Source organism: Dendropsophus ebraccatus, chromosome 6, assembly GCF_027789765.1.
Source record: "Dendropsophus ebraccatus isolate aDenEbr1 chromosome 6, aDenEbr1.pat, whole genome shotgun sequence".
NCBI classification, from domain to species: domain Eukaryota; kingdom Metazoa; phylum Chordata; class Amphibia; order Anura; family Hylidae; genus Dendropsophus; species Dendropsophus ebraccatus.
In genome coordinates, this window is record NC_091459.1 from 126,208,543 (window position 1) to 126,228,556 (window position 20,014).

At 44.5% G+C, this 20,014-nt stretch overlaps 1 protein-coding gene across 2 annotated transcripts in view; it reads right to left on the reverse strand.

The window, feature by feature from the left end:
- LOC138796016 (cytochrome P450 2K6-like) overlaps positions 1–20,014 on the reverse strand; it is a 70,579-nt gene that overhangs the window by 22,368 nt on the left and 28,197 nt on the right. The window contains exons 1-4 of one of the 2 annotated variants that reach the window (XM_069975885.1): positions 16,221–16,305; positions 12,542–12,738; positions 11,758–11,920; positions 6,130–6,279 (exon numbers count right to left, since the gene is read on the reverse strand). In XM_069975885.1, the coding sequence (XP_069831986.1) occupies positions 6,130–6,279; positions 11,758–11,920; positions 12,542–12,724 (496 nt within the window). In that variant the 5' untranslated portion in view covers positions 12,725–12,738; positions 16,221–16,305. Of the gene's footprint in view, positions 1–6,129; positions 6,280–11,757; positions 11,921–12,541; positions 12,739–16,220; positions 16,306–20,014 lie in introns of those variants that run through there. The other variant, XM_069975884.1, reaches the window with a different exon arrangement.

Here is a 20,014-nt window from a genome sequence, read left to right on the forward strand (position 1 = left end):
TGTAGTATGTTCAATAGTCTGCCCGTGCATGCGATTCTATATAGGCAAAACCAAGCTCCCCCTCTGGCAGAGATACAAAGAACACATGTACTCTGTCAGAATGGGGAAAGGGGTGCCCCGCCTAATTGAGCATATTAGAAAACAACACGGGGGAGATACTAGAGGTGTCAAGTTCCTAGGCCTCAAAAGGGTTAACCCACAAAAAGGAGAGGCGGACCGACACCAATTACTATTGAGAAAAGAATTTCTCTGGATAACCGGTCTTGAGGTGACTGGAGCCCTGGGTTTAAACGAAAGAAATGACCTAAGCGTCTATTTGTAAGAATATTTTATGTATTACATAATATTGCAATTGTTTTTATGCTAATGATGTCACATGCACACATCCCGTCCTTACTTCACACCCTTTCCGCCTGCAGGGGGCGTACTCTTAGGCCAGAAGATAGGTTGGTATAGCCTGAAACGGCAATCGCCGCCAGAGCCACGTTGAGCACCCTGTCCCATCCCCTCCCCGCTATGTGAATACTCACGTAATAGGGATCTGCCTGCTTGCATCGGATCCGGCGAGTGCGGAACTTCATTTCTCATATTGTACCATTATAGTAGTTATATTCTTGTATATAGGAGGCAGTATTATAGTAGTTATATTCTTGTATATAGAAGCAGTATTATAGTAGTTATATTCTTGTATATAGAGAGCAGTATTATAGTAGTTATATTCTTGTATATAGAAGCAGTATTATAGTAGTTATAATGCGGGTGAGAGGAGTTCAGCCGGCACCAGCTGATGGCAACACTTGCGTGGGACCGAGGGCTGGGATATATACAGCAAAGCTCAGTGCAGGTAAACCTCGTATGGTCGGGGTGCAGGAGACAGCCGAGACAATTCAAAATGTGCAATGGAGAGAAAGGAATCCGCACTCACCGGTCAGCAGAAAGAAAGGTTTATTGATCCATACACCAGAGGCTAGAGCTGGGAGAGGGAATGTGTTACACAGGTGTGCTCCTTACAGCTACAATTGTTTCTCGCCTACTCGGCGCTTCGTCTGGCTGTGAGCAACGTCAGAGGAAGGGGGAGGTGCATTATATACAAAGACAGGTGAGCAATAAAGACAAAATAAATACAACGTATATGTGAATAAACACAAAATATAAATTACAATAGCGTATTCATGTCATTTCGCTCGTTCAGGCCACATGGGCCTGTGGCATCTAATTTCAAGATCCACTGGGTATCGCGCTTCAAGAGGAGTTTAAGCCTGTCAGAACTGTCTGTGGTAGGGTTAACCCTTTCCAATCCAAAAAATTGTAAGATCTTGGTGTTAGACTGGTATACAGTCCTAACATGCTCGATTAGTCGTGGTACACCTTTGCCCGTGCGCACCGAATAAAGATGTTCTTTAAACCGCGTCCATAAAGGGCGCTTGGTTTTACCAATGTAGAATCTGTGGCACGGGCAGAGGATGGCATATATAACATGGGTTGTGCGGCATGTGATTAAATCACGTACTTAACAGTCTTCACCTCCTAAATTTAGAAAGGACGTATTATATAATGGAGTAGAGCATTGGCCGCTGTATGCTTGCGAAAAACTGTGGTGTGTAGCTGAGTAGATGTAGCAGTAACTAAGACATCAAGGAACTCTAAACTATTTCCACCAAAGCAAGAAGTAAAAAACATAACATGTTACAGGTGTTAGGTTTAATTTATTTATTTCATATCTCAATGACACTAACACCTGTAACATGTTATGTTTTTTACTTCTTGCTTTGGTGGAAATAGTTTAGAGTTCCTTGATGTCTTAGTTACTGCTACATCTACTCAGCTACACACCACAGTTTTTCGCAAGCATACAGCGGCCAATGCTCTACTCCATTACCAGAGTTCCCATCCCCCCCAAGTGCGCGACTCCATCCCCTATGGACAGATGTTGCGCATCAAACGCATTAATGACACCGAGACTGGTTTCCAGCGACAGGCTAATGAATTAAAGCTTCGCCTTCTCAGTAGGGGTTATCCCCAGTCTGTCATAGACAGCGCTTATACCAGAGCCGTAGCGATAGACAAATCCACATTACATCGTCCTAGGTATAAGTCCCACACTAATTCCCCCACTGCTTCTGACCACAAAAGATTTTCTTTCGTTCTGCAAAATACTCAGATGAACAACACCCTCTGCAACATCATTAAAAAACATTGGTTCCTGTTACAGCAGGACCCCGATCTTGCCGTGGTGGCCAATAGAAAACCCCTCATCACTTTTAGAAAAAACACTACCATAGGCGATTCACTAGACAGAGGTACACCCAAACATAATCTGAACTTGCTCCAACAGGGTAGACCGGAAGGTAACAAACGTTGTGGGTCTTGCGCGTATTGTTCACAAATGTATAATACGTCCTTTCTAAATTTGGCAGGTCAAGACTGTTTAGTACGTGATTTAATCACATGCCGCACAACCCATGTTATATATGCCATCCTCTGCCCGTGCCACAGATTCTACATTGGTAAAACCAAGCGCCCTTTATGGACGCGGTTTAAAGAACACCTTTATTCGGTGCGCACGGGCAAAGGTGTACCACGACTGATCGAGCATGTTAGGACTGTACACCAGTCTAACACCAAGCTCTTACAATTTTTTGGTTTGGAAAGGGTTAACCCTACCACAGACGGTTCTGACAGGCATAAACTCCTCTTGAAGCGCGAAACCCAGTGGATCTTGAAATTAGATGCCACAGGCCCATGTGGCTTGAACGAGCGAAATGACACGAATACGCTATTGTAATTTATATTTTGTGTTTATTCACATATACGTTGTATTTATTTTGTCTTTATTTCTCACCTGTCTTTGTATATAATGCACCTCCCCCTTCCTCTGACGTTGCTCACAGCCAGACGAAGCGCCGAGTAGGCGAGAAATAATTGTAGCTGTAAGGAGCACACCTGTGTAACACATTCCCTCTCCCAGCTCTAGCCTCTGGTGTATGGATCAATAAACCTTCCTTTCTGCTGACCGGTGAGTGCGGATTCCTTTCTCTCCATTGCACATTATAGTAGTTATATTCTTGTATGTAGGAGGCGGTATTATAGTACTTAATATAGTATGTTATTTACGCTTCTTTTCAACATAGCATAGATTTGAACAATAAGTTATCTCAGAACCACACAGAAGGGCAGGATTATTAGAGGCGTGCACCTCTTAATAAATCTAGCAAAGCACAAGTGGATGGAATTAAACCCCTTAAGGTCAAAGCCAATTTTCGTTTTTGCGCTTTTGCTTATTCCATTTTAAGTTTAAAAGTCAACAGCGCTTGCATTTTTTCACCTAGAGACGTATATGAGCGCTTATTTTTTGCGAAACCAATTGTACTTTGCAATGACAGGCATTATTTTTCCATAACATATGCTGCGAAACCGGAAAAAAATCATTTGCGCTGTCAAATTGAAAAAAAAAAACAAATTTGTTTTGATTTCGGGGAGTTTTGCATTTACGCCGTTCGTCCTATGGTAAAACTGACTTGTTATGCATGTTCCTCAAGTCGTTATGATTACTATGATATATAACATGTATAACTTATATTGTATCTGATGGCCTGTAAAAAATTCAAACCGTTGTTAACAAATATACGTTCCTTAAAATCGCTCCATTCCCAGGCTTATAGCGCTTTTATCCTTTGGTCTATGGGGCTGTGTGAGGTGTCATTTTTTGCGCCATGATGAGTTCTTTCTATCGGTACCTTGATTGCGCATATACGACTTTTTGATAGTTTTTTATTACATTTTTTCTGGATTTGATGCGACCAAAAATGCACAATTTTGCACTTTGGAATTTTTTTGCGCTGACGCCGTTTACCGTGCGAGATCAGGAATGTGATTAATAGTTCGGGCGATTACGCGCGCGGCGATACTAAATATGTTTATTTATTTATTAATTTATATTTATAAAATGGGAAAAGGTGGGTGATTTGGACTTTTATTAGGGGAGGGGATTTTTTATTAATAAAAACACTTTTTTACTTTTTTTTTTACTTTAACTAGAAGCCCCCCTGGGGGACTTGTATATAGACAGCAATGATCTCTCATAGAGATCAATGCTGTGTATATACACAGCAAAGATCCATGAGATCGGTCATAGATTGCTATGGCCTGCTGCAGGCCATAGCAATCTATTTCCGAGCCGGGATCAGCGTCATTCCGACGCTGAGGCCCGGCACGGGCAGAAGAACGGATCTCCCCCCCGCGATCGCATCGCGGGGGGGGAGATCCGTCCCACTAGACACCAGGGACACGGAGAGCACAGCATCTAAGTGCAGCTGTCAGGTTTGACAGCTGCACTTAGAGGCTTAATTAGCCGGCGCGGCAACGGGACCCGCGCCGGCTAATAGAGGCACTGCCCGGCTGCACGTGTCAGCCGGAATCAGCGCCGTTCATAGCGGGGTCCCGGCGGGACCCCTCTCTGAACACCCCGAGCGGCACCATGCTGTATCAGATACGTCATGGGTCGCTAAGGGGTTAAAGGGGTATTCCCCCCAAGAGTGAAAAAAATGTAATACTCCCAAACATAGCGGGTCTTACTCACCAAGTCCCCCTGAGTATTTCGAGCCGTCTCCCATCTTTCTAGCTGCTGCCGATCCTGAGTTACAAGTTTTCTAAAAGATGGTCTATTATCAAGATAGGAAACTACATTTCCCATCATGCAATGCTTAAGCCTGATAATGGTGAAGTAGCAGAGCAGAGTTGATGATGGCGATGATGATGGTGTAGCAGAGCTGAGATGGTGACGGGAATATAACAGAGCAGAGATGGTGTTGAGGATGTAGCATAGCTGAGATGGTGACTGGGATATAGCAGAGCAGAGATGGTATTGAGGATGTAGCAGAGCTGAGATGGTCAGGGTAGGTGCAGGGGGGGGGATGGATGTTGGTGTTGCGGTGCCGTGGGTGAGCGGTGCTTTTGAGCTGAGGGAGTGGGGGAGGTCTCGCGGATATGCCCAGGGAGGGGGGTAGTTTTATAGGTCCCATGCATGTGCCTGGGAGGGGGGGTTGATGGTGTCTCCTGCCTCGGAAGATCAGCACTAGTGAGGTGATACGGGGGGGGGCTTGGGGTAATGGTGCTGCCGCGGGTGAGACTGGAGGGGGGGGTGAGGTGCTGCTGGGGGGGGGGGTCAGATGAGTGCCGCAGGTGATAACAGGAGCTATGGGTGATGCGGGGGGGAAATGGTGCTGCCGTGGATGAGACCGAAGGGGGAGGGGTGTCAGGTGCTGCCGCTGGTGGTAGCGGATGGGGGTGTCGGTCAAGTGCCGGGTGATAACGGGTGAGACTGGAGGGGGGGGGGGTCAGATGAGTGCCGCAGGTGATAACAGGAGCTGTGGGTGATGCGGGGGGGGGGGGGGGGAATGGTGCTGCTGCTGGTTACACCTAAGGGGGGTCAGGTGCTGCCGCTGGTGGTGGCGGGCGGAGGTGTCGGACGAGTGGCGGGTGATAATGGGTGAGACCCGGAGCAGGGGGTGCGCAGGTGAGCGGTGCGGGTTGGGGGGGGGGGTGCCGCGAGGATCATACACATCAAGGCAGCTGGGAGACTGAATAGAGTGTACACGGGTGATAGCAGGGGTGGCATGGTTGAGAGCAGGGGCAGGGTGTTGCCACGGGTGAGCCGGGGGTGGGGTGGGGGCGGTGCCACAGGTTAACGGTGCGGGTGATGTGGGTGGCTGCTGTTAGAGACAGCTGCACTGGTCACTCTCTCCCTCTCAAACAGCAGTCACCCCCGTCACTGTCCTCCCTCACTTCAGTTTGGCTGAGTTAGAAGAGCTAATCCAGCCCATTGAATAGCGGGAGGACACGTGATGCCGTCTCAGAGGGTGCGGGCCAGGAGCAGGGAGCGGTGTCGGGTTGGACTGAGAGCTGATGATTCTATCTGTTTGGTGCTGGTGAATGCTCCTAGATAACAGCAAAACTGCAGAATGCTTAATAAATTGATATTGGAAAGATGGAAAGCTACGGGTGGGCAACATATTAATGCAAAAATAATTTTTTTGGGGGGGAATACCCCTTTAAAATTAGAGCGGCATAAAAAAATGTGGTGCTTGATACATTACTTCTATAAGTTGCAGTATAATAAGATTGTTTTACCTTTGAAGGATTTGAATGTCTCCACTAATCTACTAGATTCCTCATTAATCTGGTCTTCTATGGTTTTTTTCCCCATACCAAAAGCTCGTAGTGTAGAAAGAGTGAACCGTCTCATGGTTCTCCAGTTATCTCCACTAGAGAAGATAAGACCTGAAGAATAGACATATAAAATATAAATAAACTCTTTGCTGTAGTTTGAGATGTTTTTCTCCTTACAACATTCCAGCATTACAAAAACATAAAAAACTAAAACAAATACGTGTGCAGCTACATGTGACCTCCTTGACCCAGATGGATTTTACCTGTACCTATATAGACTATGGTGACTGAGTGTTTTTAGTGAAGCGCAAAGATTTTTTTATTAATAAGTCAAGTGTGTTTTGGGCTTATGGCCCTTATTAATTTTGTTGAGTGGTTGCATCCATCTAGAGCTGCTCTATATATTTGGCACATCTTTGAGTGTTCTTTCCAGTCTGACACAGTGCTCTCTGCTGCCACCTCTGTCCATGTCAGGAACTGTCCAGAGCAGAAGAGGTTTTCTATGGGCATATGTTACTGCTTTGTCTCTGACATGGACAAAGGTGGCAGCAGAGAGACTGGAAAGCAAACACCACTTCCTCAGGGACACACCGTACAGCAGCTGATTTATTTTAACAGAAGTAATTTTTAGTGATTTATCATTTTTTCCATTTTATTATCTACTTCATAATATAATGCTGAAATCTTGCACTTTTCAAGTTAAAAACTAAGCGAACACTTTCTGCTCTGTCTGTGATGATAGGGAGGAGGCTGCTGGAAAGTGACCTGTACTTTGCAGTCGACAGCAGTAGATAGAGAATACATAAAAGAAGCTCACAACTCTTGCCTTCACTTTGAAAGTACCTTAAAGGGGTTAAGCACATTATAGTAAAATTATCCAGTGTACAGTAGTAAGTGTACTCACAGCAGTTACTGACAGTATCCCCTTGAGTACCTCATAGAGCTAAAATCAGATGCCCCTCCTTCAGGCTGTGCTGTCCTGCTCTGTGGTGATTCTGTCAATATGACCACTGACATGGAGGAGCATGTGACCATGCCCTGCCCCCAGTGGCCCCCATAGGCATATACAGGTTTATTGGTGGACACTGGGCGGCGGAGCATGGTCACATGCTCCTCTATGATGGCCATCTAACGGACAGAATCACCCCAGAGCAAGACAGCGCAGCCTGGAGGAGAAGTGTCTGATTTAACTTCCCTTTTCTGTCAATGGGGCAGCTCCTATTGTTGACTTTGTTCATGGGACTTGCTGTAAAGCCTGTCTCAAAATATAACTTAGGTAACATGGATGCCCCCATAACAATGAGAAAATACAAAACTTAAAATTAGAAAATAGTTTAAATAGAAACTAAAACTTACAGATCTTTTGTTATAGTAAAATAAAATCCAAAATCTAGAGGATGGAAAAGAGGTACTACAATAACCAGCAATTCTGGCCTGGAGTAAACCAGTATCAAAGACAAATGTCCAAACTCCACCTTTATGTAGACAGACCTGTTATACACGAGTATGCAAAAGAGGAGTCCGTTGAGCCTCATTGAAGAGTCTCAAAACACAGGACTAGCCAGATATCCTTCCGGGAAGGACCCAGCCAAGTGGCAGCTCCTGTTAGGAAACCACCAAATCCACCATATTAAGTGGCCCTATAAGTCAGTGTAATGACAAGGGACAAACCAAGGCTAGGTAACCATCCACATACAGCTGTTTCGGGGTGTTGCCCCTCATCAGTGTGGAGCAGGATTCTGGCTAGGTGGGAGCAATGCCTAGTAGAGCCATAAGAGAAACAGATTGCTGAACTCAGGGAGAACAGCCAAACAACAACACTGCCGGCTGCTAGTGAAAGTGCTCAATGCAGTGAAGTCCTAGGTGCATTGCCCCCTGGGAAACATGAGTATGCAAAAGAGGAGTCCGTTGAGCCTCATTGAAGAGTCTCAAAATACAGGACTAGCCAGATATCCTTCCGGGAAGGACCCAGCCAAGTGGCAGCTCCTGTTAGGAAACCACCAAATCCACCATATTAAGTGGCCCTATAAGTCAGTGTAAAGACAAGGGACAAACCAAGGCTAGGTAACCATCCACATACAGCTGTTTCGGGGTGTTGCCCCTCATCAGTGTGGAGCAAGATTCTGGCTAGGTGGGAGCAATGCCTAGTAGAGCCATAAGAGAAACAGATTGCTGAACTCAGGGAGAACAGCCAAACAACAACACTGCCGGCTGCTAGTGAAAGCGCTCAATGCAGTGAAGTCCTAGGTGCATTGCCCCGCTGGGAAACATGAGTATGCAAAAGAGGAGTCCGTTGAGCCTCATTGAAGAGTCTCAAAACACAGGACTAGCCAGATATCCTTCCGGGAAGGACCCAGCCAAGTGGCAGCTCCTGTTAGGAAACCACCAAATCCACCATATTAAGTGGCCCTATAAGTCAGTGTAATGACAAGGGACAAACCAAGGCTAGGTAACCATCCACATACAGCTGTTTCGGGGTGTTGCCCCTCATCAGTGTGGAGCAGGATTCTGGCTAGGTGGGAGCAATGCCTAGTAGAGCCATAAGAGAAACAGATTGCTGAACTCAGGGAGAACAGCCAAACAACAACACTGCCGGCTGCTAGTGAAAGTGCTCAATGCAGTGAAGTCCTAGGTGCATTGCCCCGCTGGGAAACATGAGTATGCAAAAGAGGAGTCCGTTGAGCCTCATTGAAGAGTCTCAAAACACAGGACTAGCCAGATATTCCTTCGGGAAGGACCCAGCCAAGTGGCAGCTCCTGTTAGGAAACCACCAAATCCACCATATTAAGTGGCCCTATAAGTCAGTGTAATGACAAGGGACAAACCAAGGCTAGGTAACCATCCACATACAGCTGTTATACACACACATACAAGGTAAGCTATTGAGAAAGTACAAGTAATGAGGTCACTGTGACCCACATGCTAACAAAGTGATTGACTAGGTACATAGAAGTCACATGAGCCTCGTGTATTGACTGATGTTCAACGCACCACCAAGAAGCGAAGTCTAAGTGCCCACTGGGTCTTCACCCTTTATCCCACTCCAGGATGTGGAAGCTAAACTTATAGAAGTCACTAGGCCGCTAAAAGACACCAGGGCGCTCCACAAGTGTGGTTCCGCAGTGAGCAACAACTGGTTCCCAAAGACCAGATGGAGTTGGTGCAAGGTACTGGGGAACAGGCCGAGTATTCACAATCCGCAACCCAAGCAAAAATCGGACATGTCCTAGTACGGACCATAATTGCAGAACTAATTAGTCAATAGAAGTCTACAGGTTTTGCAATTTCTTGCGGACATTACATATGGGATATGCAAAAGAACACTGCAGAGACACCATCACATGTCTCGACGTCAGTAAACTAGCCAGACCTTCCCTCTAGGAAGGAACAACCAAGCCAAAGGCGTTCTCCAGTCAAGGAAACCACCTCAGCAAGGTATCCATCCACAGACAGCTGTTTCAGGGTTTTTGCCCCTCATCAGTGTGGAGTAGGTTTCTGGCTAGTGGGAGCAATGACTAGTAAGTGCATGCAAAAGGACAAAAGGGGCAATGTTCTAGAATACACTGACGTTGAGACACATGATGGTGTCTCTGCGGTGTTTTGGTTGATCTCCCTAAGGTCAACCAGCATCCTTTTGCATGCACTTACTAGTCATTGCTCCCACTAGCCAGAAACCTACTCCAAACTGATGAGGGGCAAAACCCCCAAAACAGCTGTCTGTGGATAGATACCTTGCTGAGGTGGTTTCCTTGACTGGAGAACGCCTTTGGCTTGGTTGTTCCTTCCCAGAGGGAAGGTCTGGCTAGTTCACTGACGTCGAGACATGTGATGGTGTCTCTGCAGTGTTCTTTCGCATATTTGATTTCCCAGGGGGCAATGTTCTAGAATACACTGCAGAGACACCATCACACGTCTCAACGTCAGTGTATTTTAGAACATTGCCCCCTGGGAAATCAAATATGCAAAAGAACACTGCAGAGACACCATCACATGTCTCAAGGTCAGTGTTCTTTTGCATATTTGATTTCCCAGGGGGCAATGTTCTAGAATACACCGACGTTGAGACATGTGATTGTGTCTCTACGGTGTTTTGGTTGATCTCCCTGAGTTCAACCAGCGTCCTTTTGCATTACATATGGGATATCCTTACCATCTGCAAAAAAAATTATGCTTCTGCAGAAAAATACAGATTCACCATTTCTCTGAAAAAACGGCTAGTGTTGATTTTCAGGGTATGCCCCTACACTGTAGCCCCACTCTATAAGGCAGTTAGCCACCATGCTGTTCCATGTTCCATTGTTAATATACAAAAAAAGGTTGGTAACCGCACTAAACAAAGGGGGCACAATAAAACGCTGCCCCACTAGGTGTCACTCTACCAAAGGACAAGAACAACCCTTCAATTAGATAGATTAAAAACTATGGGCATGGTTCAAATAATCAAAATGTCTTTAGTTATCATGATTATCTACAATTTAAAAACAACCACAGGTAAATAAAATTACATGAATATAAAGGACCAAGCAATAAAGTGATGTAAAAAAAAAAAAAAAAGATGTCTAATAAAGTGCTTTATCTATATGTAAATATAGCTTTAGTCTTGTTAGCAGTACCTAAACAATAGCTCATATAGACAAATCCTTAGTAACATTAGCACTCACCCATCTCACTGTGATGGTCAAAGCTGTCCCTACGCATGTTTCGCCAGTAAAAGCTTCTTCAGGGAATTGCCCTCCTTCACCCCCACTGTTCCACTGTTATTGGGCTCCTAAACTTCCCCCTTCTCCCTCTGCAGTAAGTCCCCCCATACTGTATACTTCCCTCCCCATGTGTAGTTATTCCCCCACACTGTATACCTCCCTCTATAGTTGGCTTCCCCTGCAGTTTGTTGAGCAGGTGGGGGTGGAGCATAACAAGTCTGGCACTGATTGGCTGATGCTCAGCCACCCAGTGTCCGGGATCTGGTCAGCTGACTGTATCTAGGGCTTATATTTGGAGTTGGGCTTATTTTCAGATAAATGCAGTAGTATTAAAATTAATCTTTTTTTTTTTTTTATTACGGGTTATCACCTTTTTTTTTAATGTAAATGTAGTCACTGGGGGAGATTTATCAAACATGGTGTATAGTGAAACTGGCTCAGTTGCCCCTAGCAACCAATCAGATTCCACCATTCATTTTCCAAAGAGTCTGTGAGAAATCAAAGGTGGAATCTGATTGGTTGCTAGGGGCAACTGAGCCAGTTTCACTTTACACCATGTTTGATAAATCTCCCCCACTGTGTCTATTTTTTACACAATTCACAGGCATGGTAAATGGATATAACTCTTCCCTTTGTCTCTGGTTAAAACTTCTCTTTATTCATTATATTCTAAAAACGCCATAGTAGGACAAGCAGGGGAGCAGACGCCAGATCCTCCTAATCAGCGTGGCAGCGTGACAACTGTTTCGCGTAACGTAGATACGCTTCTACTGACGTAGTTTGCTGGAGTTGTACTTTCAGTAAGCAGAAAGACAACATTTCCTAAAAGCTAAGCAGCTTATTTTGTAACTAGAAACATCAAATTTTACAACATATTACATAGAAATACCGTAATTTCTTGAAAAATCCACAAAAACCGGCACAGTCGGTCTAACAGCAAACTCGTCTGCGTGGTTGACAAGAGCTTCCTTCACAATGTCATATCCGCACAGCACAACTACTTTCTGGACCCCGACCTTTAAACTGTACACCGGGCCGTACTTCTTAGCAAGCTGCAAAATACAGGTCATGATATGAATATAAAGTTTCTTATTACATATGTCCTCCGCCCCCACGCCACCCCACAAAACGAGAATGTATCTTTCTAATATGCAGGGACAGGCAACGATCAGTCGACATGCGCAGTATTGGCTGATCCTTGTCTTTCAACATGTTAAAAAAAAAAACTGCTGGCTGTTGCTCCACGTAATAAGAGCAGTCACAGAAGACTGGCGCTGCCTCCTATGGGCACCCCCCCTCTGACTTGCTCGCTGTCAGCGCATGTAATAGGGCAAGCGAGCACTGAACTGACAGGTCGGTGCTTGCTTGCTCCTCCAGATCGGCCTGTGTAATAGGGCCTTAAAGGGGTTATCCAGCGCTACAAATACATGGCCACTACTCTTGTCTCCAGTTCAGGTGTGGTTTGCAATTAAACTCCATTTACTTTAATGGAACTAAGTTTCAAACCCCTACCTAATTCCTTTAAGCCATCTGCCAGTATGTCAAGCAAATTACTTAACCAAATGCTGAATAATTGCTGAATAATATGAAGTAGAAACATCTCTTCATAGATTGGCATTGTGCTATATTTATAGATGAAAAAGCTGTAAATGTCATCACTCTTTGGATCTTACCTCTTGGAATGATAAGTAAGGCCTCCTAATATCTAAATTGAGAATATTCCCGATTATCGGCAACGGCTTTGGCCCAGGAGGATAATTGTGAGGAACATCTTCCTTCTCTTTGCATAGAACAGTTACCAAGAATATACATACTATGATGGATAATAGAACCGAGACCGGATCAAAAGGTAACATCTCTGCAAAGGAACCTGTGGGGGAGAAAACAGAGTCTAAGGGTGTGTTCACACATTTGCAGTTTTGTTGTAAATCTTTGCTTACATAATTAGAGCGTTATTGATCATGTCATCTAACCTGCTGCTATGTCCCTATAGAGCATGGTGCGCTGTAGATAAAGCTAACTTTCTGTGATATTACCAGTTTATCTTCTATGCCAATCGGGTGTTTTGGTGAACTGGGGGATGAAGATAAAGATACTTCTAATCTGCTGATAGTTTCTCTTTAACTCTTTGGAAATCTATCCATATTTATACAGTTATTATAAAGGGACACTTTAAGACTACACCTAATCTGCTCCTATAGGGAATTTTATTTAGGGGGTGAATATCGCTAAGTTGCAGTAGTTATTAAAGCGGTAGTTCAGCAAAAAAAAATAAAATAAATTATATATATATATATCTTTTAGATTAACTGGTGCCAGAGATTTGTAATTTACATCTGTTAAAAAATCTTCTAGTACTTAACAGCTGCTGTATGTCCTGCAGGAAGTGATATGCTCTCCACTCTGGAGAGCAGCAGAAGTTTTCTATAGGAAAGAATACATCACAAATCACAAATAATACCTGTCTCTTAGCTGATGGCTGTTTGTGAAGTTATATGATACATAGGAGGTGGGTTATTAAATCTTTTGTGTTCTGTCTGTGCTATGTGTGCTTGCTGGGATTTGTAGTGCCTTCAGAGGGGAAGGAGACACCGTAACATCTTTATGGTGATAACACCCATAGAGATAAATGCTTCTTCCCATGACATCACCCCTGCACTCTTAGGCTACGTTCACACGTCCATAGTGCTGTCAGCAATGTACAGACCTATTAACCTCTTAAGGACAGAGACAATTTTCGTTTTTGCGTTTTAGTTTTTTCCTCCTTGTGTTTAAAAGGCCATAGCACTTGCATTTTTCCACCTAGAAACCCACATGAGCCCTTATTTTTTGCGTCACTAATTGTACTTTGCAATGACAGGCTGAATTTTTGCACAAAGTACACTGCGAAACCAGCAAAAAATTTAATGTGTGGTGAAATTGAACAAAAAACAAAACAAAAACATTTTATTTTATTTAGGGGGCTTTCGTTTTTACACAGTTCGCCCTGGGGTAAAACTGACTGGTTATGCATGTTCCACAAGTCGTTACAATTACAACGATATATAACATGTATAACTTATATTGTATCTGATGGCCTGTAAAAAATTCAAACCATTGTTAACAAATATACGTTCCTTAAAATCGCTCCATTCCCAGGCTTATAGCGCTTTTATTCTTTGGTCTATGGGGCTTTGTCAGGTGTCATTTTTTGCGCCATGATGTTTACTTTCTATCGATACCTTGATTGCGCATATATGACTTTTTGATCGCTTTTTATTAAATTTTTTCTGGATTTCCTGCGACCAAAAATGCGCAATTTTGCACTTTGGGATTTTTTTGCGCTGACGCCGTTTACCGTGCGAGATCAGGAATGTGATTAATAGTTCGGGCGATTACGCACGCGGCGATAGCAAACATGTTTGTTTATTTATTTATTTACTTTTATTAAAAACATGGGAAAAGGGGGGTGATTCTGACTTATTAGGGGGCGGGGGCTTTTTACTAATAACACTTTTTTTTTAATACTCCTACTAGAAGCCCCCCTAGGGTTAGGGTTGTTCCCCCCTGGGGTTAGAGTTGTTCCCCCCCTGGGGTTAGAGTTGTTCCCCCCCTGGGGTTAGAGTTGTTCCCCCCCTGGGGTTAGAGTTGTTTCCCGCCTGGGCTCTGCTACTGTGACGTCACCCGGCACACGTCCATTGGATGTGGGCACCATGGCCGGCTTTGGCTACGCCATGCTCCAGACCCAGCTTGATCTTGCCTCGGGACAAGTGCCCCAGTGTCGTCGCCCAGCGCCACATCCCACAGAGCCACCTCACAAAGGCATCCTGATGACCTGGATAGCTGTATGAGTAGCTGTATGAGTATTGTAACCCACAGTGTGTGTGTGTGTGTGTGTGTGTGTGTGTGTATGGGGGTCAGGTGAGGTAGTTTATAGGGATGAGGGTAAGGTTGAGTAGTGTTTGTGGGGGAGGGATGGGGCTCAGATAGGGTAGTGAGTGTTGGGATAGGGGTCAGGTGTGGTAGTGTGTCTGGGAATGGTGGTCAGGTAGGGTAGTGTGTGTGAGGATGGGGGGTAAGGTAGGGTAGTGTGTGTGGGGATCGGGGTCAAGTGGGGTAGTGTGTGTGTGTGTGTGTGTGTGTGTGTGTAGGATAAGGATCAGGTGTGGTAGTGTGTGGGATGGGGGTCAGGTGTGGTAGTGTGTCTGGGAATGGTGGTCAGGTGGGGTAGAGTGTGTGAGGATGGGGATGGGGGATAGGTGTGGTAGTGTGTGTGGGGATAGGTGATAGGTGTGGTAGTGTGTGTGGGGATGGGGGATAGGTGTGGTAGTGTGTGTGGGGATGGGATGGGTAGTGTGCGTGGGCTTGAAGTGTACAAAATACCAACCTTCAATTGAAGATTCAGGCTGTGTTAACACTACATATATTTCAGTTAGTATTGTGGTCCTCATATTGAAACCAAAACCAGGAGTGGATTAAAAACACAGAAAGGCTCTGTTCACACAATGTTGAAATTGAGTGGATGGCCGCCATATAATGGCAAATATTTGCTGTTATTTTAAAACAACGGCTGTTGTATTGAAATAATGGCCGTTATTTACTGTTATATGGCGGCCATCCACTCAATTTCAACATTGTGTGAACAGAGCCTTTCTGTGTTTTTAATCCACTCCTGGTTTGGTTGCAATATGAGGACCACAATACTAACTGAAATATATGTAGTGTGAACCCAGCCTAATGGTGCGTTTACACAGATTTATCTGACAGATTCTTGAAGCCAAAACCAGTCTTTCCTATGACATGTTCTCTGTATATACTCTGTTCCTGGCTTTGGCTTAAGAAATCTGTAAAATAAATCTGTCTGTGTAAACGCACCATTAGCCATTGAAATAAAGCAACAAAAAAATCACTAATAGGCAGGTTAGTTAAACAATTCCTACTCCCCCCTGACTTATCTCAATCTCTTATCTCCCACATAATAAGACGACCAACAAAAGAAACTGACTAACACAGGAACATACAAGTCACTAGGCAGGTAAGTTAAATAATTATTTTTTGGTTTATTAAATACAGTTATATATTACAATTATATATTTTTGTTATTCAAACTAAAAAAAAAAAAAAAAAAAAAGTTTTTTTTTTCTCGTGACATACCACCCAAATTATGCTAGTTTTTTTGCTAAATGTTAACACACCAAGCTCAAAAGGTTGCCCATCACTGCTATAAATAATGCTATACAATGCCCTTTACAAGTTAACTAGTTGCATGAACACATGAGAATGACTACAGACTGTGCATGTATATAGTCTTAGTAACATTGTAAGTCTACAGTACAGTAGATTAAAGCAAAGAATATGAAGATGCTATCTTACTTGTAGTCCTGCAGTGTGGACTGTACCAGGGACACAACACTGATCCGTCTGCTCTCTTCTGTCTATCTCTGCACTGTGTTGACTTTTATACATCACCAGTAGCTCTGCCTCCTTTTTAACCCTTAGGAAACTAAACTAAAAGTAAAATTAATGTGTTGAACACAGTCTAGTACAGTAATGAATTATAATAGGTCTGTTTCGGGCGGTAGCCGGGGGCCCTGAGCTCTTGGGGGGCCCAGGACCACCCAAACACATTGTACTTTCAGTGGTGTATACAGTTCTGCCATGATTTGCTGCTTTTTTTTTTTTAGACAATGTATGACACTGTTCCTGCCGGATTATCTTTACCGCCGCGGAATTCTGATGCGGGCGCATCCGTGCGTGCCCACATCAGAAGTATGGCCAGGATTTCATAGAGGGCAGAACAATGTAAGGTTCCTACAAATCGTTGTTTCAAATTGGCCGTTGTTTCAAATTGGCAACAATGGCCGTGATTTATATCAACCTTACGTTGTGTAAGCATAGCTTTACTATGATTATGCACAAATTAGGGCATCATATTATCTATCCTGTATACTGATGAGTGAATAGTGAAATATTCGAACATTCGATATTCGTACGAATATCCCGCAAATATTCGATCCCATTAAAGTCTATGGGAACAAGTATTCGATTAGTGAAAAGCACGATTACTAACCGGTAATCTTGTTTTCATTAGCCCATGACAGCACCCCTGGAGAGGATCTCCCACCGCAGGACAGGAAACCTGTGAAGATAAAATCTTGACACACCTCAGTTCTAGGCAAGTATTCCAGCGGTAGTGGAAGTTAAACAAAAGAACTAATATATAAGCAATATTCGGTAAACAATAGTAAATAGGGTCGGGTTTTAGATGAGGGGTGCTGTCATGGGCTAATGAAAACAAGATTACCGGTTAGTAATTGTGCTTTTACCCTGACGCCCCCTGACAGCACCCCTGGAGGACTACAATAGTAATCCCCCCTAGGGAGGGACCACGGCCGAAAGAACTTTTCGGCCGAAAGACAAATCTGATATGGGATTTAACTGCAACCTATAGTGTCTTAAGAATGTATGGACCGAAGACCATGTGGCTGCTCTGCATATTTGGTCTAAGGAAGCATCAGCCCTTTCTGCCCAGGACGTTGCTACCGCCCTAGTGGAATGGGCTGTGAAATAAGCAGGAGGGGTCTTATCTTGGGCTGTATATGCCATGGTAATGGCCTGTCCGATCCATCTACTAATGGTAGGTTTAGAGGCAGCTTTCCCTTTATTAGGGCCCCAAAATTGGAGTAATAAGTTTTCGCAGGAGCCAAAACTTTGGTTAGCCTCCAGGTACTTAAGGAGGCTTCTTCTTACACCAAGTGAATGGTAAGTTTGCTCCCCACTGTTTGATGCATTGTCACAGAATGCGGGCAACACAATTTGCTGATTTTTATGGAATTCGGTAACCACTTTGGGCAGAAATGAAGGTAGGGTTTTCATGATGACTCTATCATCTAGTATCTGAGTGTAGGGTGGATATGCTGAGAGGGACTGCAGTTCTCCCACTCTACGGGCGGTAGTGATGGCTAATAAGAAGGCCAGCTTAATAGATAATATCTTTAGGGAGAGATTGTCTAGTGGTTCAAATGGTGGGCCTGTTAGAGAGTCTAGCACTAGATTTAGATCCCACGGGGGCACTGTCACTCTTTTGGGAGGATTTAATCTGACTGCCGCTGTAATAAACCTTTTAATCAGCAAGTTTTCTGCCAACTTATAGTCCAGGAAGGAGCTAAGTGCTGAGACCTGGACTTTAAGCGTGCTGGGCCTTAGGTTCTTGTCCAGCCCCGCTTGGAGAAACCTTAAGATAAGGGGTATGTTGGGTTTTCCTAGGTGATCCTGTCTACCCTCCGCAAATCTCAGGAAGGCCTTCCAGACTCTTAAATAGATGGAAGAGGTTACATCTTTTCTACTAGCCAGCAGAGTATTAATCACTTCGTCTGACAGGCCCCTACCTCTTAGAATTACCCTTTCAGCGTCCAGGCTCTCAAGTGCAAGTGGGGTGCCCCTGGATGGTTGACTGGACCCTGGAAGAGGAGATCCTCTCTGTCTGGTAGCACCCACGGTGTAGTTTGGGAGAGCTGTCTGAGGACCGTGAACCATGGCCTCCTTGGCCAGAATGGGGCGATAAGAATTATTGTCGCTTTGTCCCTCATCACCTTCTTTATCACTCTGGGGATTAGTCTGAGTGGCGGAAACGCTTAGCCTTTTTCCATTCCCCAGTGTAGAGAAAAAGCATCGACTGCTGTCGGATGGTCTCGGGGGTTGATCGAACAGAATCTGGGTAGCTTCCTGTTGGATTTGGTTGCAAACAGATCTATTGTCGGCAAATCAAACCTTTTTACGACTAGGCCATAGACTTCGCTGTTTAGAGACCACTCTGACTGTAGGAGATGAGTCTGGCTGAGATAATCCGCTGTCTGATTTAGGGAGCCTTTGAGGTGGACCGCCACTAGAGATGAGAGAGTCTGTTCTGCTAGAGAAAAAAATCTGTGAAGAAAGGTTTAACAGGGTTTCTGATCTGGTTCCCCCTTGTTTGTTGAGGTACGCCACTGTGGTAGTATTGTCCGAGTAAATTAATACATCCCTTGATAATATCTGAGGGGACAGCTCTTTTATGGCTAGGAGGACTGCATATAATTCTTTGAAATTGGAGGACTGGTGAGCGACATGAGGAGGCCAAGGGCCTTGAAGAAGGTGATGTTGGTTTGAGTGTGCTCCCCATCCCCAAGGGCTGGCGTCCGTGGTAATTCTGATCTGATGATCTGGAGACCACCTGACCCCCCTGGAGATATTTGTCGGCTCTAGCCACCAAAGGAGACTTAGTCTCGCTTCTGCAGACAGTCTGAATGTATGGTTCAGGGAACTCTGATTTCCATCCCAACTCCGCAGTATGTTGTTTTGTGGCGTCCTTGTATGAAACTGAGCTCACAGGACCGCAGGGATGCAAGATGTTAGGAGGCCTAGTATCGACATTGCTTCCCTGAAAGTGGGGTAGGAGTTTAGAAATAAGTCCTGAGTACGGCATCTGAGAACGTCTTGTTTTGCTGACGGGAGAAGGGATATCTGTTGATGTGAGTCTAGGAGGACTCCCAAAAAAATGCACTGCTGGGATGGGATGAAGTTGGACTTTTTGATGTTTATTTTTCCACCCCAGAGAATTGATCACTGAAGACACTTCTGAAAGCTGTTGAAGGAGAAGAGAGGCTGAATTTGCTACTATCAAGAAATCGTCCAAGTATGGAATCAAAAGTATGTTTTCCCTTCTGATATGGGCTGTCATTTCTGCCACGATTTTGGTAAAAGCCCTTGGGGCTTGGGAGATGCCGAACGTCAGGGCCTTGTATTGAAGATGTTCCCACTTACTGTTCAGACATATTGCGACTCTTAGGAATTTTTGATGAGACGGGTGTATGGGCACATGGTAATATGCATCTGCCAGTCCTGGCAGAGTAGGTTTATCGCTGACTTTAGCGTTTCCATCCGGAACTTTTTGTACATTAGATGTTTGTTTAAATCCCTCAAGTTTATTATGGTCCTGTAGGTCCCATTTGGCTTCTTCACCAGAAATAGAGGGGAATAAAATCCCTGGCCTATCTCTGCTGGAGGAACCGGTACTAGGACGTTTTTGGCTATGAGGGAGCGGACTTCTGATTCTATGGCTTGCTGCTTTATTTGATCTGACAAGGTCCGGGTGGGAAGGTATCTGACTCCCGGGGTACTCTTGAACTCCA